Source organism: Homarus americanus, unplaced genomic scaffold, assembly GCF_018991925.1.
Source record: "Homarus americanus isolate GMGI-L3 unplaced genomic scaffold, GMGI_Hamer_2.0 scaffold40248, whole genome shotgun sequence".
Lineage (NCBI taxonomy): Eukaryota > Metazoa > Arthropoda > Malacostraca > Decapoda > Nephropidae > Homarus > Homarus americanus.
The window spans coordinates 8,820,443-8,844,302 of NW_024712526.1; the positions used below are offsets into that span (position 1 = coordinate 8,820,443).

The 23,860-nt window shown below is 41.7% G+C and overlaps 1 protein-coding gene across 1 annotated transcript; it reads right to left on the reverse strand.

Annotated features, from left to right (window-relative positions):
• Positions 1-371: 371 nt before the first annotated feature.
• On the reverse strand, positions 372-15,562 carry LOC121862193 (ABC transporter G family member 20-like). The gene is made up of 17 exons (XM_042360282.1): positions 14,573-15,562; positions 11,582-11,719; positions 10,681-10,840; positions 9,538-9,692; positions 9,002-9,109; positions 8,749-8,842; positions 8,145-8,285; positions 7,625-7,807; positions 7,222-7,322; positions 6,838-7,033; positions 6,451-6,625; positions 5,772-5,905; positions 5,529-5,599; positions 5,193-5,281; positions 4,274-4,450; positions 2,491-2,617; positions 372-2,239 (listed from the first exon to the last, which is right to left on the reverse strand). The coding sequence occupies exons 1-17, from the start codon at positions 14,830-14,832 to the stop codon at positions 2,068-2,070; spliced, it is 2,481 nt and encodes an 826-aa protein (XP_042216216.1). The 5' UTR covers positions 14,833-15,562; the 3' UTR covers positions 372-2,067.
• Between the last annotated feature and the right edge of the window lie 8,298 nt (positions 15,563-23,860).

Sequence of the window (23,860 nt, forward strand, 5' to 3'; positions counted from 1 at the left end):
TTCTTGGATAGGGATTAGAGTAACCAATTCTCACTCTATTTTCTTTCGTTCTGGTAAAGTAACCGATATTTCTTGTCATTCTCATTAGCTTCCAACCAGCTCTAAAAACATATGAGAAAACTGTCTAAAGAGCTGCACTCTCTGGCGTATGATTCTACTACAAACCTATGGGGATAAGACTGGGTCCTTCTGCAGGCTACAGCCGGAGGAACATTTGTCTTGAGCATCTTTCACAAGCTTGGGGGGAAACACAAGCACTGTTGATATAGTTTGGGCTGACACAAAGGGAGAAGCAATGTATTGATGACGACAACACGAGACAGACAGACCCATTCCTTATATCTAATATCAGGTAAAACAGAAAAACGACATAACATAATAGGGATTTTATTGTCAAAGTTTAGGTTAGTATTTATAGATACGTTAGATCACCTGGACAATAACACAAGCGATCATATGCAAATTATATAAATCTGGAAGTGGTTTTTGTTCATTTAAATTTAATATTATTTTTGCTCTTAATATACTTTATATCTCACCTTAGTCCTTATTTATACTACAATAACTTTTCACGGCTTCCAATGTATACCAGAATTATAAAAAAAAATCAAAATCTCAAAGAGGGTTAACCTAACCTAACGAATATAAAGTTTACGATGAATAAAAAAAACCACAATACGTCTGTACATAAATATATACTACACACAAACGCATCTTCCCTTCATTCATTGTCAGTCACGTATTCCCGAGTCCTACCCAAACACAACACTGAACGCTATTGCTATCCACTTATCAACACACATACCAAGTTCGATAAATACCTAACCTCTTCTACTTACAGAACATATATCTCTTAGGAGTATAGAAAACGATAAGGTAAAAAATTGAAGATACTACGAGTTATGTAGTAAGATAAATTAATATGTAATGATGAAAAATTAGATAAACCCAATACTGCTGCTAAGAGGGAGAGAGAGAGATTGATTGACATGGAAATTGTAAAACGAATGAGTTAGAAAAAGTGAAAAATTACTTCGCTAATCTTAAAAGACTTTGTGATGATTTAGTTTATTTTATACTGGTTTACTATGAAATAAGACTTACCTGTATTCCAGTGCTTTATATGACATACAAGACTAGGTTTTTTAAGTTTCAATCAACCGTTTTTTTTCTTTTTCAAAACCTTTTCACTATTTCTAAAAAGAACAAAAATAGTTCTTGTTATGTTCACCATCAAACGTTTCATAGTTTTTCAGTCACTTTCACTCATTTCTTACTTTATCTTGTCCATTTTCTTCAATGTTCAGTACTGTAATTCCACTTTGTCCACATTTTATTTAATTTTGTCCACATTCACTGTGATTCCACTTCCATTTTGTCCCACCAAAGCGTTTCACTCAGGTTTTGGACCCGTTGAATCCATTACAGTATAGATCCATTTGCGTCTTGAATAGTACAGTACCAGCAATAGTCTCCTTCACCCACGGTATGTCCAGGGCCGGCGCCACGCCAGGGTATTCAACGGCCGAGACAAAATGTTTATTTGTGCGCCACAGTACCGCACACCACGACTATTTTCCCCACTGTCCTATAATCCCCAAAAGTAAAATTATAACGCAATATTTTCTCAGCAATATATTTATTCATAACAAATTGGTAAATATGCGTTTTCAACCAATATGGCCATTGAGTTGAGGAATGTGTTTTTCCCAGTGGTTTAGACAATTTTAAAACACTTCTTCTATGACGTTTCCCTCGCAAATGACATAAATATACCAGGGGATCCATGGGGGCGGAGGTCATGTGCGAGGGAAGCGTCATAGAAGAAAAGTGTTTTAAAATTATCTTTCTTCCATCTACTGTACCTACCACTTACTTACACTGTGTTAAGCATAGTTACAGTTTCATCAAATATAACGTACAGTACTTCTGCTTTTATTCAGGACATGTTCCCTTAAGTTACACATCATTCATCTCGTGTATTCCTTGCACTTGTCGTTTATAAACAATTTCCATTCACCTTTAGTCTATATTGAATCTTACAAGTTCCAACTTTTGCCGAGTCGCTCACTTCCTTATCCTCATAGCTATGAGCGCCAAAACCAGGTGTAACAGTAACCAGCCGAGGGTGATGAGGTAGCCCATGTAGACGGTTGGGTAGGTGATGTCCCAACCCTTGTACAGTATGGCCCGGATGGCCTCACACGCGTACGTCTGTGGCAGCGCGTATGACACGTACCTGAGACACGGACGGGAGTGTGAGAGGTTGTAGATCACACAACAGGGGTGGGATACATAAGACCCGGCCCCAATGGTTAGGTTAGGACCAATTAAAACTGGGAGCTCATAACCAACACTAATATCTCATATAATCACCATCCTACCACCACAACACCATCACCTCCACAACACCATACCCACACTACACTGTTTATCAGCCTACCTTCACTATACACTACCTACACCCACCATCACTACCTTACCACCCACCTGAGAGCGACGGGGATGCCCTGGACAGGCCAGACTATCCCGGACAGTAGCAGCAGGGGGTAGAAGATGCCCAGCGCCATCATAATCGCCGTGTTCTCGTCGTTGGAGATGGCTGACGTCATCAACCCTGCAACACCGAAGGTCAAATTAGCGAATGCAGGTCATTATGGGTACCCAACCTATTTGACCTGACTTATTAGGAAATGAGACCTCTGGAAAATGGGGTCTATTAGAACTAGGGCCCATTAGGACTGATTCTCATACTAATCTAACTTTTATGATTAGGGTCCATTAAGACTGGGGTCCATTAAGATAAGGGACCATTAAGACTGGGGTCCATTAAGATAAGGGACCATTAAAACTGGGGTCCATTAAGATAAGGGACCATTAAAACTGGGGTCCATTAAGATAAGGGTCCATTAAGACTGGGGTCCATTAAGATAAGGGTCTATTAAGACTGGGGTCCATTAAGATAAGGGACCATTAAGACTGGGGTCCATTAAGATAAGGGACTTGGGTCTATAACCAGCAACAGTCACCATTACCATTTTGAGTAATTAATTTTATAATACACAAATTAATTCAAGTTATTAATTATGGTCCAGCTGAAGGTAATTTATTATATAACTATTGCATAATTAATTTTTTTTTGTGATTGAGTGATTTTGTTAATTAGCTGCGTGACCTTACATAACCTAACTTAACCTCATCAGGCTATTTTTTTTTGGTATATTGACCTGTATTTTTATCCACTTCTCACCGATGAAGACTTAAACGTTTTCATTCAATAGTCAGTTCATTCATTTATTGCACAACCGAATTAAATGCAACTTGACCTAACATGACCTAACTTAACCCAACATCGCTACAAATTAATCTTTATTCGGATCACCTGAAAAATCTCCATCCTAGCTTATTTAACCACCCTAACCTAACCTAACCAACCTAACTTAACCTCATCCCGTTAAATAGTATCAGAGTGGTTAAAGTGGGGGAGGGGTGATGATTCTAGCAATATTTTTCATTATTCAGCATTACCAGTAAACAATATTGATTCTTTAGTTATATTCAACACTAGTTCTTTTAGTATATATTTCTCATTCTTTTGGTTATATTCAACATTAGTTCCATTCTTTTAGTATATATTTCTCATTCTTTTAGTTATATTCAACATTAGTTCCATTCTTTAGTATAGTATATATTCTTTTAGTTCTTTTAGTTATATTCAACATTAGTTCCATTCTTTTAGTATATATTTCTCATTCTTTTAGTTATATTCAACATTAGTTCTTTTAGTATATATATCTCATTCTTTTAGTTATATTCAACATTAGTTCTTTTAGTATATATATCTCATTCTTTTAGTTATATTCAACATTAGTTCTTTTAGTATATATATCTCATTCTTTTAGTTATATTCAACATTAGTTCTTTTTGCATATATTTCTCATTCTTTTAGTTATATTCAACATTAGTTCTTTTAGTATATATATCTCATTCTTTTAGTTATATTCAACATTAGTTCTTTTAGTATATATATCTCATTCTTTTAGTTATATTCAACATTAGTTCTTTTAGTATATATATCTCATTCTTTTAGTTATATTCAACATTAGTTCTTTTAGTATATATATCTCATTCTTTTAGTTATATTCAACATTAGTTCCATTCTTTTAGTATATATTTCTCATTCTTTTAGTTAGTTGAGTGATTTTATATGTACTACTCATTACTGTATATTTATTTGTCATTATTTACTAACACGTTAATCATTTACACTCACCGAAAGTCATGCCACAGAAGCCCTGGAGAATGGACAGCAGGACCACCCACAACATGTTCCCCTCACACGGCAACTTGAACACGGGGAACATGAACACCAGGATGAGGGCGATTTGTACCAACATCACCAGCATCTGTGTAGCCAAGTGAGCCGTCATCACCTCGCTCGACTGTACACCTGTGGAGGATAATGTACGAGTAACAGGTTGAATTGAGAGCCTTGTGTATATGCATTTACTGTAAGGGTAATTTTTCTACATATACTGCCTTAAGGTGTGTAGACTGAGCAATTTAAAACAACTGGTATAGGATAACAGTCACATCGTCTCACACCTGTAATACAAGTGTTTCCTGTAGATAAACACGTGTCACTGAAAGCAAAATGATCGCCGCCCCGTGAGCCATCCAATGTAAACATCCGAGGTTAAACTGTTTATTAGAAGGACTGTGATTGGTCTATATCTCCCTGTGGTATATTTACGTCGCGCTGATTAGTCTTTTCGTCACGGGTTAACTGTTCTTCTACCGCCTTTTGTTTTATCACACGCTTAAAAGTCTTGCTCACTCTTATTGACGTTACGTGTATTTTAGCTCTACAGTTTCATTAAAAAAAATAATAATTTAATAAGAGACAATAAGAGCCAAGACGGAAAAAATGGCGCTGTTTTAAATATTTATGAAAGTAATCTATTTCTAACCATTTCTTAGGAGCGTTTGGCAAGGCATACAGCCTGACTGACAGATAAACAGACAGACAGACGTAACTAACTGTATATGATCAATGGCTTAAATTGTTGAATAAACTGACACAAACTCATTTCCCTGCGGCTATGGTAGTTCAATTGGAGGCCTCACACACACACACACACACACACACACATACACACACACACACCTAATAGACTTAAAAACACACTCACCAGACACCCAGGAACGGTCGAGAAGTCCTTCCTTACGCTCGATGATGAAGGATAGAGCCGTCAACCCCACAGCCATGAAGTAGGTGATGCTGTGTTGTGGTGAAGCAAAACAAAATATCAGTCTATCACAGATTTACGTAAATTAAAAAAAAAAAAATAGTCTCCAATGCCCTACATATATCTTCTATTAACTGATGCTATTACTAGTTATGGGTTACAGAAAACTCAGTGATTATGAACGGAAAAAAATATGATATTAAAAAAATTCTTCATTAACAAGTTGAAAAAAAAAATTAACCTCATCATTATTTTTATTATTACTATTTATTAACTCACGTGAGAATGACACCAGGAGCCATGAACTCTGTGAAGGAAGCACCTGATGTCCCATAAACTGGCTCGTGGAACTGGGAAAGACACAGAGAGAGAGAGCCAGTTCAACACTACTTAGGGGATATAGAGGGAATGTCTCAGTCAGCTTAGTGGCATGACTATGATAAATTGAACCCAAAACAAGAGTATATACTTATAATGAGAGAGAGAGAGAGAGAGAGAGAGAGAGTACCCATCACCACTCACCTTCAAAGGGAAAGTCAACTTGCTAGTATCTATAGTGATATTCAACAGGTCATCAGAGAACTGTATCATATCAACCAAGAATCTGTCCATGGTCCTGAGCAGCTCGGCTGCCAGAGTGGCAGAAATCTCAGAGTCTGTTAGGAATGAAATATAGATGACATAACTTTAGATGACATAACTATAGATGACATAACTGGTGAAACTAAACAAACTATAGATGTCATAATCAAAGAAAGTAAACAAAATATAGATAACATAATCTGTAAAAGTAAACAAACTATAGATAACATAATCAGTAAAAGTAAACAAACTATAGATACCATAAAACTAAACAAATTATCACGACGAATTATAGATGACATAAGTAGTGTAAATGCTCAACTTCTTAATGTAATTCTATACGTGTAATAATTATATAAAATCAGTGTCAACAAATTATGACGGAATCCAGGTAATTAACGAAATACAGTATTAAAATAAATTAGTGAATATATACTGTAATTTATCAAGGTAAACGAAATAGGTTTACTAAATTGTATTGAATAACAGCCTAGGTTTGAGTTAGGTTGACTGGGTTGGGTTTAGGTCAGGTTGGACTGGATTGGGGGTTAGGAAAATAATGATATTGCTCTGGGGCTTGTAAAAGGGACAGACAGACAGAGACAGACACCCAACTCACTAGTAGTATCCATGTAAATATTGATCTTGCTCTGGGCCTTATCTTCGGGGTGGGCGTCATCAGTGAGGTAAAAGGCGAGGAATGCTTTAGTGAAGGTCTCGTTAAAGAAGATGAGTCCCCAGGCGTCCCCGTTCTCCACCGCCCTCAGTCCTGCGTCAAACTCTGAGTAGAATTTCTGTTGGAAGGGTGTGAGTGGGTTACCAGTTGTGTACCGTGGTTGTAAATCACTAAATCATTACTATACAGCGTAAGTATCCGCCCATAAGTTTGTAAGAGCTAGTTTCATCACCAACAGTGTGTGTGAGTATGTGTTTGTATACATGTGCGTATGTATAACTGTACAGTATTTATACTTCAATATAATATACAGTATATATCAATCCTCACCTTGTCTATCGTTCTATCGTTCAGGTCGTTGACGTAGATGGAGGATAAGTTGAAGAGCTGGGGTATGTGTGCCATGTCGGGGTACCCATGGTCGTAGTTGACGATGGCCATGGGCAGATTGTAGGGTGTACCTCCTACAGTCAGGCAAAACAGTACTGTCTGTACCGGCGGCATCAGGAACGAGAACAGCAGGAACCTGTAGTGTAGAGGATGGAACAGCAGATGGTTATGATACAGCGAGTACGTGTATTGAGGAACAGCAAATAACAAATATGAGGAGGTACAGCAGATGGTCATGCAGCAAGTTGAGAGCACCGCAAAGAAACTATGGGTACGGTCCTACGGCAAGTATAATCAACAGCAGAGAGAGAGAGAGAGACTCACCCTATGTTCCGCCACAGTCGTATAAAGTTCTTCATCAACAGAGCACCGAAGCGGTAAGGAGAGAAGATCCTCTCGTATTTCGACGTCTGGACCCAGGGAGACTGTGTGTGTGTGTGTGAACCGGAGGGTAAGATGATGTACACGACCAACAAACACCACAAACACACACATTCACTAGTACACAGACACACACACCACATGTGCATACTTTCAGCTATGTACACACACAATCATATTCTCAAAATACATACACACACACATTCACAAATACACACATTGAAAGACACACATACATACATACAAACACCTATTTTCCCTTTCACATATATAAACAGAGAAGCAATCTCTATGTATTAAACACAATTAACAAAATATGCAAAGTACTCAAACGTAGTTGACCTACCATTAAGATGGCTTTCTCGTCAGAGTCCCTCAAGGTGATCTGACCTGTGGCGGAGTTGATCTCCTTCTTGAGGTTAGAGGTCACGCCCCGGGCAGTTGGTAACGAGGTGGTGATAGTAGTGGTGGTGGGAGTTGTGACCTTGTGTGGTGGAGAGCCATCTACGTCATCGAAGCCATTATTATGCTAAGGAGGGAAGGATGGATGACACATGTAATGGTGCCTTCTTTGTCTCTCTCTATCTCTGTTTTTCTCTACTGTATTTCATGCTTCTATTTTTCATCCTATATACTACTTTACTCTTTCGATCTCAAACTTCCTTTACTCTCACATTCGCTAAACTATTCTCTCTCTCTCTCTCATTATCAAACAACTGACCCTCACCTTACGGTTTTATGTCACGACCCCAGGATGTTTACTGGCCAGACATAACAAAATTCCCTGACTTTTCCAGGTTTTCCAGGCCAGTAGACACCCTGTAATCTAAATCACCGACCTTAACCTAACCTAACCTGGTACTGACCTTGCCCTGGCGGTTTTCTTGGGCACCGTCTTCGAGGCACAGCTTGAGGAAGATATCCTCCAGGGAAGGAATACCGAAGTGGTGGATTAAACTGGAGGGGGACGTCTCAGCCAGCAGCCGACCTCCTCTCATAAGGCCAACCTGTGGAGGAGGAGGAGAGGGAGGCGGAGGGATAAGTACTGGTGGTTGGTGGTGGTGGCAATGGTGGTTGATGGTGGTGGTACTATTGGTGATGGTGTAAGTGGAAGTAGTGGTGATGGGAGGGGGTGGAGAGGTACAGCTGATGGTGATGGAGGCACAATATTGGTACCACACAAATAAAAGTATACTCTATAACTGTACTGTATACCCTAAAAAAAATATGCCTCTTTACCTGTGTATTTCTTAAGAGTTTGGTGAATCTAACTGTAAACACCTCAGAATGAATTAGACCAAACAGTAAAGGTGTTACAGGATTTACCATCACCAATTCGTAAACTCCACCTTGATATTACTGACACAAAAAAATATACACTAACAGACACCAAGAACGGATGGGTAAATAGACAGACAGAGACAGACAGAGACAGACAGATAGAGAGGCGGTAATAGAAGTCCTCGTCACCTTGTCAGCCTGTCTGGCCTCCTCTATATAGTGAGTGGTGATGATGATAGTGGTGTTGCCATTGTCACACACGTCCAGTAGGTGCTCCCAGATGCTGTCAGGATCAAAGGTAAGACATAATTAACGAACAGGTGAAAGAGTTAAGGTGATTGGTTAAACCGTAATGTAAAGGTGATTGACTGAAGCATAAGAGAAAGGGTAATTAAGTAAGGGGAAGGTAACTAATATTGGGGGGTGAGAGAGAGAGACTCACCTACTCCTCAGTAAGGGGTCCACACCTACAGTTGGTTCGTCCAGTATCAGTAAGTCAGGTTCATGTAGTAGTGCAGCCGCGAAGCTCACCCGCCTCTGCTGCCCTCCGCTGAAAATGACACACAGTGGTGAAAAATGCTGCACTGATACATTTATACAGTGGTGTAGTAATAAAGTGATTTTAGGGATTGAAACTAAAATTGATATTAGTTTTATTCCATTTCTTTCGACATGTAATAACTCAAGGCTGTAGTTACCGGTTTATATTTTTCTAAGTTTTTCACCTTTCCCTATCATCGTTTTCTGTCTCTTTCATTCGTTTCTATAATCCTCTTTTATGTCTGTATTAGTTTACCATTTTCTCCATCTATCTCTTCCTTTATATTACTCAATTTTCCCTTATCTTTCCATCTACGCCTTCCTCACCTGGGTTAGTTAATGAAGCCATCCTCCCCCTCCTCACCTGGGTTAGTTAATGAAGCCATCCTCCCCCTCCTCACCTGAGCTAGTTAATGAAGCCATCCTCCTCCTCCTCACCTGAGCTGGTTGATGAGTCTGGTAGGGTCAGGTAGGTCGAGGAAGGAAACAAGGAACTTGGTCCTCTGGGAGATCTTGTCACCGCTCATCAGGTGGATCCTGCCGAAGTATCTCAGAGTCTCCACGATGGTGAACTCCTGGTACAGCGCCAACTCCTGAGGTCAGTAGAGGAATCCTTAGTAAGGCCTGTATCCTGTGTAGGACTCTAGATACTGATTAAATACAAGACTCTATTTGAGGATTAAATTCGTAGTAAGACTCTATCTAAAGAGCATGTTATGTAAGTCTTAAGCTCTATAAAAGACTGCCTGGGGGTTGTATGCAAACTGGTCCTGAGTTGAGGAGGATTCTGGTAGGTCCTTCCTGAGAATTGTATCCCATACAGAACTCTGCATCATGTGGAATGGTGTATATGTACAGTACAGACATTATTTGGAGGTTTGTTCACTTATATGTGTGAGTATTAATAACTATAGTTTCATTACCACACGTACAGGTTATAGAAAGCCTGTTAACCGACCCATCGACGGCCACGCCCACTTGTAACTTATGAACCAATGGAAATATCTATTGTGCGCGTGAGTTTGTTTACATGTGGGACTGATCCGTCACACCAACTTCTACCGATAGCTCTTCACTCCTGGGATCATTACACTACACGTAGCATAAACACTAAATGTATGCTTATAAACACACCACAACCGTAAATAAAATAAATATTAAAAAACATATTTACTTTATCAACACCTACAAGGCCAGAAAGGTTAAAATTGGGCGTATCGGCAAATCACTAGTTTAACAATTTGTTCGCTTGTTTGCGCTGTAAAATAGTTCGGGACAGGCAAGAGTGAGGGAAGTAAAGACGGGGTATCCATTCAGTCTTTTATTTGATGTGAGAGTGACCGCGTGTGTACGTCCGGGTGGTCGAGATACAATTATTTCTGGTGAGTCCTTCCTAAAGCATGGGGGGTTATGAGTCTTTACTGTGGTTAATATCCTACGTAGGACTCCACCTGTGGCCTGTGTTGTTAAGGAAGGACTTGTGCAATGACGCTGGTCAATTTAACCTGTGTGTGGGTGTATACCTGAGGAATATCTTGCGTTGGATCTCACCTGCGGCAATTGAATATGAAGAATGCGTACCTGCGGCATGTACCCGACGCGGTGGCCGGGGACTGCGGCTTCGGCGGACCCTGGAGGGAATCCGTAGAGGAAGATCTCTCCCTTGTCCAACTTGAGGCGGTTCACAAGACACCCCAGTAAGGTGGTCTTGCCGCATCCGCTGGGCCCCAACAACCCGTAGCTGCGGCAGGACGTAGAGGTAAGTGAGAAAGCACCCTGAGTCACCATACTACCATCACCTCAGCATACTCACAGCCCATTGCCATACCATCACCATACTCACATGGCACCATACTATACTCACATGGCACCCTGAAGCACCATACTATACTCACATGGCACCCTGAAGCACCATACTATACTCACATGGCACCCTGAGGCACCATACTATACTCACATGGAACTCTGAGGCACCATACTATACTCACATGGAACCCTGAGGCACCATACTATACTCACATGGCACCCTGAGGCACCATACTATACTCACATGGCACCCTGAAGCACCATACTATACTCACATGGCACCCTGAAGCACCATACTATACTCACATGGAACTCTGAGGCACCATACTATACTCACATGGAACCCTGAGGCACCATACTATACTCACATGGAACCCTGAGGCACCATACTATACTCACATGGAACTCTGAGGCACCATACTACTCACATGGCACCCTGAAGCACCATACTATACTCACATGGCACCCTGAAGCACCATACTATACTCACATGGAACCCTGAGGCACCATACTATACTCACATGGAACCCTGAGGCACCATACTATACTCACATGGAACCCTGAGGCACCATACTATACTCACATGGCACCCTGAAGCACCATACTATACTCACATGGAACCCTGAAGCACCATACTATACTCACATGGAACCCTGAGGCACCATACTATACTCACATGGAACCCTGAGGCACCCGCATATCGAGGTTCTCCAACACAACGACCTTCTTGGAGCCAGAACCGTAAGACTTGTAGGCCTGCTGTACCACTACCACGTTACCCACCTCCTTCCCGGCGCCTCTCACGCTGCCACGACTGTTGGGGGTACAGTGTTACAGTGTTAGTGATATACAGGTACAGTGGTAATGGGGGTACAGTGGTATAGCGGTAGAGTTATAGGGTAATTATTAATGAATTACACCATCGCCGATTATTATTCCTGGAAAACGATTTTAAAAACGCTGTAATTTCACCGTATTTTATAGTGGACGCTGTCGTAGTTTGAGCAAATGTGTTAAAAAAGTGGATATTTATAATTTTAACCTATCCTGACTAACCTTAAGCTAACCTAACCTAATATCTGCGCACTTATTGTTACGGAGCGGGGGGTGGAGGGAGGGAGCCGCAGCGTTGAGAAGTGGTGAACGGTTGTGTTGTGGTCGGGGTGAATGTGTCAGAACAGGTAGGGGATGATGTGGTGATTGGCTGGATGACTTCTTGGCACAGAGGAACTAAGGTGTCAGCGACTATTATTTTCCCTCAGTACAACGAACATGCAACCTGTTCCACCTTCGATCCCGCCTAACACACAGGAACTCTTCACTAAGCGCCCACGTTGGAACTTTCTCTCATGTGTGTTCACCGAGACGAGGTTCACTTCATTTTTACCTACCTCACATTTTCTTAAAAAAATAACTAGTAAGCGTTCCAGCTCGTGGTATTTTTAAATGACGGAAATGTTTACCACGAATGTGATTGATATTAAATTATCCATATCAATCTAATCTAACTACACTAGTATAGTTTTGGTAAAGTTATAGGTTGTTCCATGTCATCTACTTATGGTGGCTTGATATTGGCAGGAACTAAGCGAAAACTTATATTACATATCTAAAAAATTACTATATAATATAGAAATGTTTACATTCCGTGGTCTGAATTAATATAATATAAAATTTAAACAATATAAACAGACTTAATAATCATATTTAGTGATTTACTTACTATGATAATATATAGTTGAGGATCTCGTTTGACTGACGCTGTGGCTGACTAGGCGATGAATGGGTAAATGGCAAGCGTTGCTGAACCAATTTAAGTTTTATTGTCATTTTGACGCAAGATGGCCCCTTTTCTCTTTATTTTGGTGATTTTTAAAATTACGATTAACTACAAGAACGGCAAAGTATTACTGCAACAGCAAGTAATTGAGTGTTATTGAAAACAAGTGAGTTGGCATAATGCTATTAATGCACTTCAACAATTAAGGCCTTTAAGCTCTTAACAAGGTTAGTAATTACATTTCTAATAACATATAAAAAAATATACGATAGAACTCGGTGCAGGTTAGTGGATAGATAGATATTCCTTCTGTGATGCCGTTATACAAGTTCACTTAGCCTCAACGTGTGCATAGACAGTAAAGGTTTAGGTTAGGTTTATTTTATTTTCAAATATTAATAGAAAGGGAATAAAAAATGTCAATTTACTGTGTCAAACTCTGAAACATGCACACTCGCTACACATCCTGAATTAATGTATATTTATATGATATTTATAGGGTGATTTTGTTTAATGTATATAAATTATTAATAAGCTGTGATATGGAGCCTAGTTAGTGGATAATTCGTTTTCTTGTAGTTAGCCATCCATATATTCTCAGGTTTTCTTTTGTATGTTTAGCGAGATTTTATGGTAAACTAAAAGAATATTATTATTAGTTGTATTATTATTATTTATTACTATTAATGTTATTATTATTACATTTACTCTTATTATTATTATTATTATTATTCCGTTCTGTGTGACGTGATTTCTAGGTTAGTTCACCAGGTATCAGAGGTGACAAAGATATTAACTATCGTAGGATTTTATTGTAAATATCGTTCATGTAGGGGCTTAGAGAGAGAGAGAGAGAGAGAGAGAGAGAGAGAGAGAGAGAGAATTGTCCACTTTAGGAATATTTTAGTAAGTCGAGATAGGTTTTGGGTTAGGTTAGGTTAGACCAGGATAGTTTTAAATTAGGTTATATATGATTAAGTTAGGTTGTATTAGAAGTACACAAGGTAAGTTAGGTTAAAGCAGGTTTAATTCAGGCTATAGCAGGTCATGTTAGGGTTATGCTAAGCCAGGTTAGGTTAAGTTACGTATGTGGTAATTACTCGAGCTAATTACTTTCTAATTGACCCGTTTTCCACTATTAATTACTTTCTAAATGTGAATTATGGGCGATAGTATTTTTTTATCTTGAGTTAATGAATTTATTTTACACATTAAGTTCAACTTCCATGATAACTAATTGTTTGGGGGGTCCCTTAACCTTCCCCCCCCCCAAAAAAAAAATAATAATCAAGGAAATATAATAAGATAACATTACACTTTACGGTATTTTTCCCCCTCATCGTTATCACCACCAAAAGCACCAGTTATCTTATCTTGCTGTGTTGTTTAGCTCTACTACAATAACATCGCCGGGGTCTTATCTGGAAGCCCTTTTGATGCGTTTTGGTGATGTTGATGATATGCATGCTACACTCTTATTGTGACGTCATCGGTGTTGTTTGTGACGTCATCAGTATTGTTGTGACGTCATCAGTGTTTATTTTGAGATATATTTCGGGATTATAAGTTGACTTGACCGTAATTATTTTCGTCTTCTCGTGTTTTCTGGAGAGATTAGTTGAAGTTTTGGATTAGGTTAGGTTAGTTTAAACTGCGTTAGATTAAGTTAAGCTAGATTAGGTTAATTAAAATTAGGTTAGGTTAAGTGAGATTTGGTTCTTCAATACGATACCACGAGCCAGAACACAACGATACCACGAGCCAGAACACAACGATACCACGAGCCAGAACACAACGATACCACGAGCCAGAACACAACGATACCACGAGCCAGAACACAACGATACCACGAGCCAGAACACAGACTTATCCATGACCTCGCCTCACCTGATTCTGTGCCCATCTGTCCTGTGTCTTGGGTTGGCTCTTCCCTCTGTGATGAAACCGTTCGTCACCCGGTCTAGCCTGGTTAATGACACGTCGCAGTAGGGGGGAAACTTTGGTGGTGCTGCTGCTTCTTCTTCTTGCCTCTCCATACCCATAGATTCAACAGCCTCTGTAGCCATGGTAACACCTCCGACCGTGACGGAGTGCTTGCTGGAGGTCGCCCTGTGTGATGTATTGAACTTGTAACTCGTTAACTCCATTGATGGTGGATGGTATTTCGTTTAGGATTTCTTCAGTGGGAGTTTAGTTTTGTCTTTGGTGAGTTTGAAAGACAATCTACAGCTGTGGTTTGGTCTGTTCTTCCTGTTAGAGTCTACGGGTTATATTTAGAGAATTGATCATGAGTGTTTCAAGAATGTTGTCCTTTGAGGAAGATAGTTCAGGGGGCTGGCTATCACAACTTCTTGATGGGCGTCTTGGATACACTTAGGTAATTATAATCGTTAATTCCTATGCCTTCAAATGAGTACTTTGGTGGAGGTACTTTGTAGGGGAAAATAAAAGTTGGGTACTTGGAGTCCTTGGGTGTTTTTTAGAAGGGCCACGTACAAGAGTATCACATAAATATCCTTTTAGGACTCTTATCTGATCCCTTAGTCCTTCAGAGAGTCTTGTGGTGAAATCTTAAGTCAAATTTTAAAGATCCTTCTGATATGGCTTCCAGCAGTAGAAGTCCTTTCGCGGATTCCCGAGTAAATAAACCAAACTGGGAGTATTGTTGACGAGTATATTTGGACTTATTTAAGGCGTCTGTGGACTTTAGGACTCATCACCTTATTTATGGACTCGTCAAAGTACTTATTATGGACTCTGGACGTAATTTCCCGCTGGCTAGGGGGGAGGGGAGAGTTCTTAAGGAATGTCGAGCACCGCGTTTCCAAAAATTCAGCTACAGGAGCAGAAATTGTATAGCTAACACGGCGGGGCGTCCAAAAGATTACTGGTGCACCTTCCTCCCATCACCGCTGTGCTTCACCAATGTCCTCTATCTTATCGTTAACGTGTTCTCTGATAACCCAAAACTGTTATATATGCTCAATGGCAATTTTTTTTTGGTGTGTGTGTGTGTGTGTGTGTTGGGGGAGGGGGTCGTGATGACTGGCGCCTAGACTGATTTGCATTTGTTTTTCATTATATTAGAACCTATTTTTTTTTATTCCGGTTGAGTGGTCCGGAATGACTTTGAGGGAATACCGGATTATTGGATAAATTTAGTATGTAGTTAAATAATTCAGAAATCCGGGTAATTTTTTCTCGTTTTTTTTTCTCTAAAATTGACCTTAACTGACATTAACCTTCTTAACCAATTAACTTTAACCAATTAACTTTAACCAATTAACTTTAATCTAACAACTTAATCTAGTCTAGTAATCAATCTAATCTAGGAAACTAATCTATTCTAACAATTTAACCTAATTAGTTTTATTCACCTCGTAACCTAACCTAATACACTTCACCTAACCTAACCTAACTTAACTTAACTTAACCAGCGTCAATTTTTTGTCACCAAGTCACACACACACACACACACACACACACACACACACACACACACACACTCACACTCACCACTATCACTCACCGATTATGTGCTCGCAGCCCAGATGACTTAAGTGCAACTGTACCTGTAGATGACTGGTGGCCCTACAGGGAAGCCTATACACCTGTCACCGAGCTCACCTGTAGATGACTTACCTGACTTACCTGAACCTGCTTGATACCTATTCCTGTCCTTGTATGTACCTGTGTCTACCTGTACCTGTGTTTACCTTTACCTGTACTCTACCTGTGTTAACGTTTCCCTGTAACTGTGTCTACCTGTACCTGTACCTGTGTTAACGTTTACCTGTACCTGTGTTAACGTTTACCTGTGTCTACCTGTACCGACGAGTCAGCTTCTCAGTCCAGACGACCTGGCAGCCTTGAAGTGGGTGGTGGCCGTGTGTGTTATCAGGTAACCCGCATTATCGGTAGTGGACGCTTTCGTGTTATCTATACCTGATTAAATGTCTAATTGGAGGTCATGTGATTGGGAGTGCAGTCCAGGTTATCTTAACGTGTAGAGGGAGTTAAGACTCAGTTGCAGGGATTTTTTGGGGAGTTTTGGGGAATTTATGGGAATTTTTTTTACAATTGTAGGAAATGTTTGGGAGTTTGGGTGGACTTGTAGACAGTTATAGGGAGTTTCTGGGGAATTTTAGGCAATTACAGGGAATTTTTGGGTCAGGTTACGTCTGGTTTGGTTTGGTTTGGTTTGGTTAGGTTTGGTTAGGTTAGGGTAGAGTAGGTTAGGGTTAGGTTAAGTTAGGTTTACTAAAATTAACCACACGAACCGGTATGAATCTTGTACATGGTGTAAAAGTTCCATATATCACGAAGCTGTTATATAAGACGAGACAAACACACACATATGGAGGTCACAGTACACACACACACACACACACACACACACACACACACACACACACACACACTTACTGATAACGTCTTGAGATGGTACAAGGGATGATAACGTCTTGATATCGTCTCTAATAATGGTCTGTCACAAGTTAGGTTGGTTTAGGTTGGGTTTATTAAGACTGGGGACTGTTAAGGTTGGGTTTATTAAGACTGGGGACTGTTAAGGTTGGGTTTATTAAGACTGGGGACTGTTAAGTACGGTAGTTGAGTGCCGTAGACTTAACACATCGACTGACAACGCTTATAAATGGCGTTACTTCTACTTAGACTTACATGAGACTTTTTCCTTCTTTCTTCCTTCCTCCCTCGTTCTCTCTCATTCTTGATTTCTCCTTTTTTCTCTCCTTCCCTTTCCTTCTTTCCTCTTAAATACCTACTGTACTTCCTTCCCGCGTTCCTTCCCGTTCATCTAATTACTTCCTTCCCCTTTTCCTTTCTCCTTTCCTCCCCTCTCTTGTTTATTTTACTTGCTTGCTTACTTACTTACCTGAATGGGTGGTTAGTGGTGTGATTAGCGAGGTGATTGGGTAATTAGCTCGATTTGAAGGTTGTTTTTTTTCCATCGTCCCTCTTCTTCTTGCTCCTCCTCCTCCTCTTCCTCATCCTCCTCTTCCCCTTTCCTCCTCTTCCTCCTTTTTTAGCATAGTCACCACCTCCTCCTCTTCTTCCTCATCCTCCTTCTCTACTCCTCCTCCTCCTCCTCCTCCTCCTTCTTCTCTAGCATGGCCACCACCTCCTCGTCGTCCTCCTCTCCTCCTCCTCCTTCTCTACTCCTCCTCCTCCTTTTTTAGCATGGTCACCTCCTCCTCCTCTTCTCCTTCTTCTTCTTCTTCTTCTTCTCTAGCATGGCCACCACCACCTCCTCCTCCTCCTTCTTCTTCTTCTCTAGCATGGCCACCTCCTCCTCCTCCTCCTCCTCCTCCTCCTCCTCCTCCTCCTCCTTGACTCCTCATCACTTAACATATTTTTATTTTTCTCTGGGTTGGAGGTCGTGGGTCTGCGTGCCCGGCGCCATCTTTTGATGAGTATACTCCCCGCCAAGCTCGGCCCGCCCTGGCTATTCCCCGCCCGCCCGCCCGCCTGGCTTGCTCTGTCTCTCCCTCTTTCTCTCTCTGTTGTCTGTTATTATCTCTCTCTCTCTCTCTCTCTCTCTCTCTCTCTCTCATTTAATCCACCCTTTTCCTGCATATTTTTCTTCAAATATGTAATTTTTTTTCCTCTGTAGCGAGAATTTTGTTGTGGTAATTTTCTTGGTTAAAGTTCGGATTTTTTTTGGGATAATTTTCACCTGCATTTAATGTCGTAATTTTAGGCTGTAATTATCAAGGGGTTAAAACTATCGTCCTTTAATTAATGGGTCGAAGTATTGTCCATAAAGGGTTAAACCACAGTTCTTGATGGGGTAAATAATAATTCTCAAAGGGTTAAATAATATTCTTCTAAAGTGTTAAGAGCATGTTCGTCAAGGGGTTAAACCATCGTCCTTAAAGGGTTAAATCATCGTCCTTAAGGGGTTAAACCATCGTCCTCAAAGGGTTAAACCATCGTCCTCAAGGGGTTAAATCATCGTCCTTTAGGGGGTTAAACCATCGTCCTCAAAGGGTTAAACCATCGTCCTCAAAGGGTTAAACCATCGTCCTCAAGGGGTTAAACCATCGTCCTCAAGTTTAAACCATCGTCCTCAAGTTTAATCATCCTCCTCAAGGGGTTAAACCATCGTCTTAAAGGGGTTAAAGCATCGTCTCAAGGGTTTAAACCATCGTCCTCAAGGTTTAAATCATCCTCCTCAAGGGTTAAACCATCGTCCTCAAGGGTTTAAATCATCCTCCTCAAGGGGTTAAACCATCGTCTTAAAGGGGTTAAACCATCGTCCTCAAGGGTTAAACCATCGTCCTCAAGGGGTTAAACCATCGTCCCCCAAGGGTTTAAACCATCGTCCCTTAGGGTTTAAACCATCGTCCCTAAGGGTTTAAACCATCGTCCCCAAGGGTTTAAACCATCGTCCCCAAGGGTTTAAACCATCGTCCTCAAGGGGTTAAACCATCGTCCCCAAGGGGTTAAACCATCGTCCCCAAGGGGTTAAACCATCGTCCCCAAGGGTTTAAACCATCGTCCTCAAGGGGTTAAACCATCGTCCTCAAAGGGATTTCTATATATCTAGAGGGATTTATCTAGATATTTACAGCACATGTGGAGGGATTTTGGAGTAGTTACCAGCGGGAAGGATTGGGTAGTTGGGTAGTTTGTAGCAGGTGTTGGTAGGGGTTAGCGGCCCCAACAACGTAGGTGGCTAATTGTTAACGCTTCGACTTTCTAACCCGCTGGTGGTGGTGGTTGTTGTCGATGGTGGTGGTAGTGGTGGTTGTTGTCGATGGTGGTGGTAGTAGTGGTGGTTGTTGTCGATGGTGGTGGTGGTAGTGGTGGTTGTTGTCGATGATGGTGGTGGTAGTGGTGGTTGTTGCTAGTGTCGATGGTTGTTGTTGTTGGTAATGATCCACTCTACCTCGTTTACAGTCTCTGGGTGTCTCTCATCTCTCTCACAGTTTAGAGAGAGAGAGAGAGAGAGAGAGAGAGAGAGAGAGAGAGAGAGAGAGAGAGAGAGAATATACTGTACATGTAAACACACACACACACACCACTAACTACGCCCTACTCACACGGCCACGTAAGTAGCGATATCTTTCTACTTTTAAGCAATTGACTATTTAATTTTTTTTTCCAGGATGAAGAAGGGAATAAAGTTCACGTACGACAGAGGAGGAACAAAGAACGTACGTCATACCTCTACTAACACACAGGTAAGTTGAATTCAGATCACGCTAATTACCTGCCAGGGTAGACACACACAGGTAACTCCTTTTTTATTATCTATTATATATAAAACTTTTAATTTTTTTGTTATTATTTTTATTCGTGTGGAAGGGATTATTATCGTGTGTTCGTCCTGGGAATAAAATGGATAGAAATAAATAAAGGGCAAGTGTTGGTGTTTGGGTTACAGTCTGGCGATATATTTAGGGCAGGGTATTGTGAGGTAGCCTGATGTAGTGTCATGTTACAGTCTGGCGATATATTTAGGGCAGGGTATTGTGAGGTAGCCTAATGTGGTGTCATGTTACAGTCTGGCGATATATATTTAGGGCAGGGTATTGTGAGGTAGCCTGATGTGGTGTCATGTTACAGTCTGGCGATATATTTAGGGCAGGGTATTGTGAGGTAGCCTGATGTGGTGTCATGTTACAGTCTGGCGATATATTTAGGGCAGGGTATTGTGAGGTAGCCTGATGTGGTGTCATGTTACAGTCTGGCTATATATTTAGGGCAGGGTATTGTGAGGTAGCCTGATGTGGTGTCATGTTACAGTCTGGCGATATATTTAGGGCAGGGTATTGTAAGGTAGCCTGATGGTGGTGTCATGTTACAGATCTGTGGCTATATATTTAGGGCAGGGTATTGTGAGGTAGCCTGATGTGGTGTCATGTTACAGTCTGGCGATATATTTAGGGCAGGGTATTGTGAGGTAGCCTGATGTGGTGTCATGTTACAGTCTGGCTATATATTTAGGGCAGGGTATTGTAAGGTAGCCTTGTATGGTAGTAAGGTTGTGTCGTGTTAAAGTGTGGGCAGATAACGCTAATCATTACTTAAACGTGTAAAGTATCGTATTTAAGTGTGTGAAGTGATTGGTTATTATTACAACTGACTGTGATAAGTACACTCTTGGATCTGTACTATGATGGTTAAAGTATATGGTTGTACTTATATATGACTTGTTAAGTACATAAGTAGACAGTGAGGCTTCTACTTTAGGCGTTACTTTTGTACTTATTAGTAGGTGTAGGTATATGCATTATTATAAGTGTTAGGTTAGGTTAGGGGAGGGGAGGTTAAGTTAGGGAGGGGTTAGGTTAAGTTAGGGAGGGGTTAGGTTAGGTTAGGGAGGGGTTAGGTTAGGGAGGGGTTAGGTTAGGATAGGGAGGGGTTAGGTTAGGATAGGGAGGGGTTAGGTTAGGATAGGGAGGGGTTAGGTTAGGATAGGGAGGGGTTAGGTGAGGGTAGGGAGGGATTAGGTTAGATGAGGGAAGGGGTTAGGATAGGGTTAGGTTAGACTGACCCCCTTACTCCTCTCCCCCTTTAAAGAATTCCCCACAACACACTTGAGAGCAGATCACGGACGAGACGGACACCACGGACGCACTTTTGATCCCATTATTTACCACGAACTGGTCCTTGGGGGGTGGAATAATAATTATAAACCGATGCTCTATCTCTCAGACAGACAGACAGATGAATAGACAGGCAGACAGACAGACAGACAGGCAGGCAGGCAGACAGGCAGACGGACAGAGAGAGACGAATGGGCAGACAGAGAGACAGGCAAGACAGACAGAGACAGGCAGACAGACAGACAGACAGACAGGCAGGCAGGCAGGCAGGCAGACGGACAGAGAGACAGATAGGCAGACAGAGAGACAGGCAGACAGACAGAGAGACAGGCAGAAAGACAGACAGACAGACAGGCAGACAGGCAGGCAGGCAGGCATTGGAACGGACAGAAGAGACAGATAGGCGGGCCGAGACAGGCAGACAGATAGATGAGCAGGCAGACAGACAGACAGACAGGCAGGCAGGCGGGCAGGCAGACGGACAGAGAGAGAGACAGATGGAAGGCAGACAAGAGAGACGAGCAGACAGACAGATAGATAGACAGGCAGACAGACAGACAGACAGGCGGAGGCAAGGAGCAGGCAGGGCAGACGGACAGAGAGAGACAGATAGGCGGGCAGAGAGGGCCAGGCAGACAGACAGAGAGAGACGAGCAGACAGACAGACAGACAGACAGGCAGGCAGGCAGACAGACAGACGGACAGAGAGACAGATGGGCAGACAGAACCGACAGACGGACAGGCAGGCAAGGCAGACAGACGGACAGAGAGACAGACTAGAGAGAGACAGGCAGACAGACAGACAGAGCAGGCAGGCAGGCAGACAGACGGACAGAAGGGCAGAGCCAGGGCAGAAGACAGGTAGACAGACAGGCAGGGCTGAGCAGACAGACGGACCAGAGAGACAGACAGAGCGAGACAGAGAGACAGGCAGACAGACAGACAGAGAGACAGGCAGACAGACGAGCAGACAGACAGACCGGAAGCAGACAGACAGACAGGCAGGCAGGGGAGAGACAGACAGACGGGCAGGCAGGCAGGCAGACAGACGGACAAGAGAGACAGACAGGCAGACAGTGACAGGCAGACAGACAGACAGACAGACACAGACTAATTAAAAAGCTCATTGTTTATTCATCAGGTAGGAGGTGGCTAGGAGTCTCTGTAATGCTCCGGGTTATAACCCAACCAATGCTCCGCCTCTGCCTTCTTCTTCTTCTTCTTTTTCCTCTTTTTTCCTTTTTCTCATTCTCCTCCTCTTCGTTCTTCTCCTCATCTTCCTTTTCTTCCTCTTCCTCCCCCTCTTTTTTTTCTTTTTCTCATTCTCTTCCTCTTTTTTCCTCCTCCTCTTCCTTCTCCTCCTCCTCCTCCTCTTCATCCTCCTCTTCCTTCTCCTCTTCATCCTCCTTCTCCTCTTCATCCTCCTCCTCTTCCTTCTCTCTACTTCATCCTCCTCCTCCTCCTCCTCCTCCTTTTCTTCATCCCCTCACTCTCTCTTCATCCCCTCATCCCTTCTCCTCTTCATCCTCCTCCTCTTCCTTCTCCTCTTCATCACTCCTCCTCCTCCTCCTCCTCTTCATCCTCCTCCTCCCTCCTCTCTCCTCCTCCTCCTCCTCCTCCTCTTCCTTCTCCTCTTCATCTCCTCTCCTCTGCCTCCTCCTCCTCCTCCTCCTCATCCTCCTCTTCCTTCTCTTCTTCATCCTTCTCCTCCTCCTCTTCATCCTCCTCTTCCCTTCTCCTCTTCATCCCTTTTCCTCCTCCTCCTCCCTCTTCATCCTCCCCTTCCTTCTCATCTTCATCCTTCTCCTCCTCCTCTTCATCCTCCTCTTCCTTCTCCTCTTCATCATCCTCCTCCTCCTCCTCCTCCTCCTCTTCATCCTCCTCTTCCTTCTCCTCTTCATCATCCTCCTCCTCCTCCTCCTCCTCCTCTTCATCCTCCTCTTCCTTCTCCTCTTCATCATCCTCCTCCTCTTCTTCATCCTCCTCAATGATTGATTCTTAAAGAGTTTGTATGCAAATTTTTCCCTTTGATTTAACCCTTTGAGTCCTGAAGGGTTAAATAATCGTCCTTAAATGGTTAAATCACCATCATCATCATCATCATCATCATTATTATTATTATCTTCGGTCGTCGTTATTATCATCATCAAAGGGTTTTAAATATCGCCAAAGGGGTTTATATCATCGTCATCAAAGGGTTAAAATCATCGTCATCAAAGGGTTAAATCATCATCGTCATCAAAGGGTTAAATCGTCATCGTCATCAAAGGGTTAAATCATCATCGTCATCAAAGGGTTAAATCATCATCGTCATCAAAGGGTTAAATCATCATCGTCATCAAAGGGTTTTAAATCATCATCGTCATCAAAGGGTTAAATCATCATCGTCATCAAAGGGTTTTAAATCATCATCGCCAATGGGTTAAAATCTGAGAACATAAGTAACTATTCTCACTTAAGTTACGCTACAATAATAAATTCTTATAACAGCTCGTATGTTAATTCCTCTCCCATTTTTTTGTGTTAAATTGTGTGATGTGAACAAAATCCTACCTCCTACCTGACTCACTTGACCTACGATACCAAGATGGCGGACAAAACT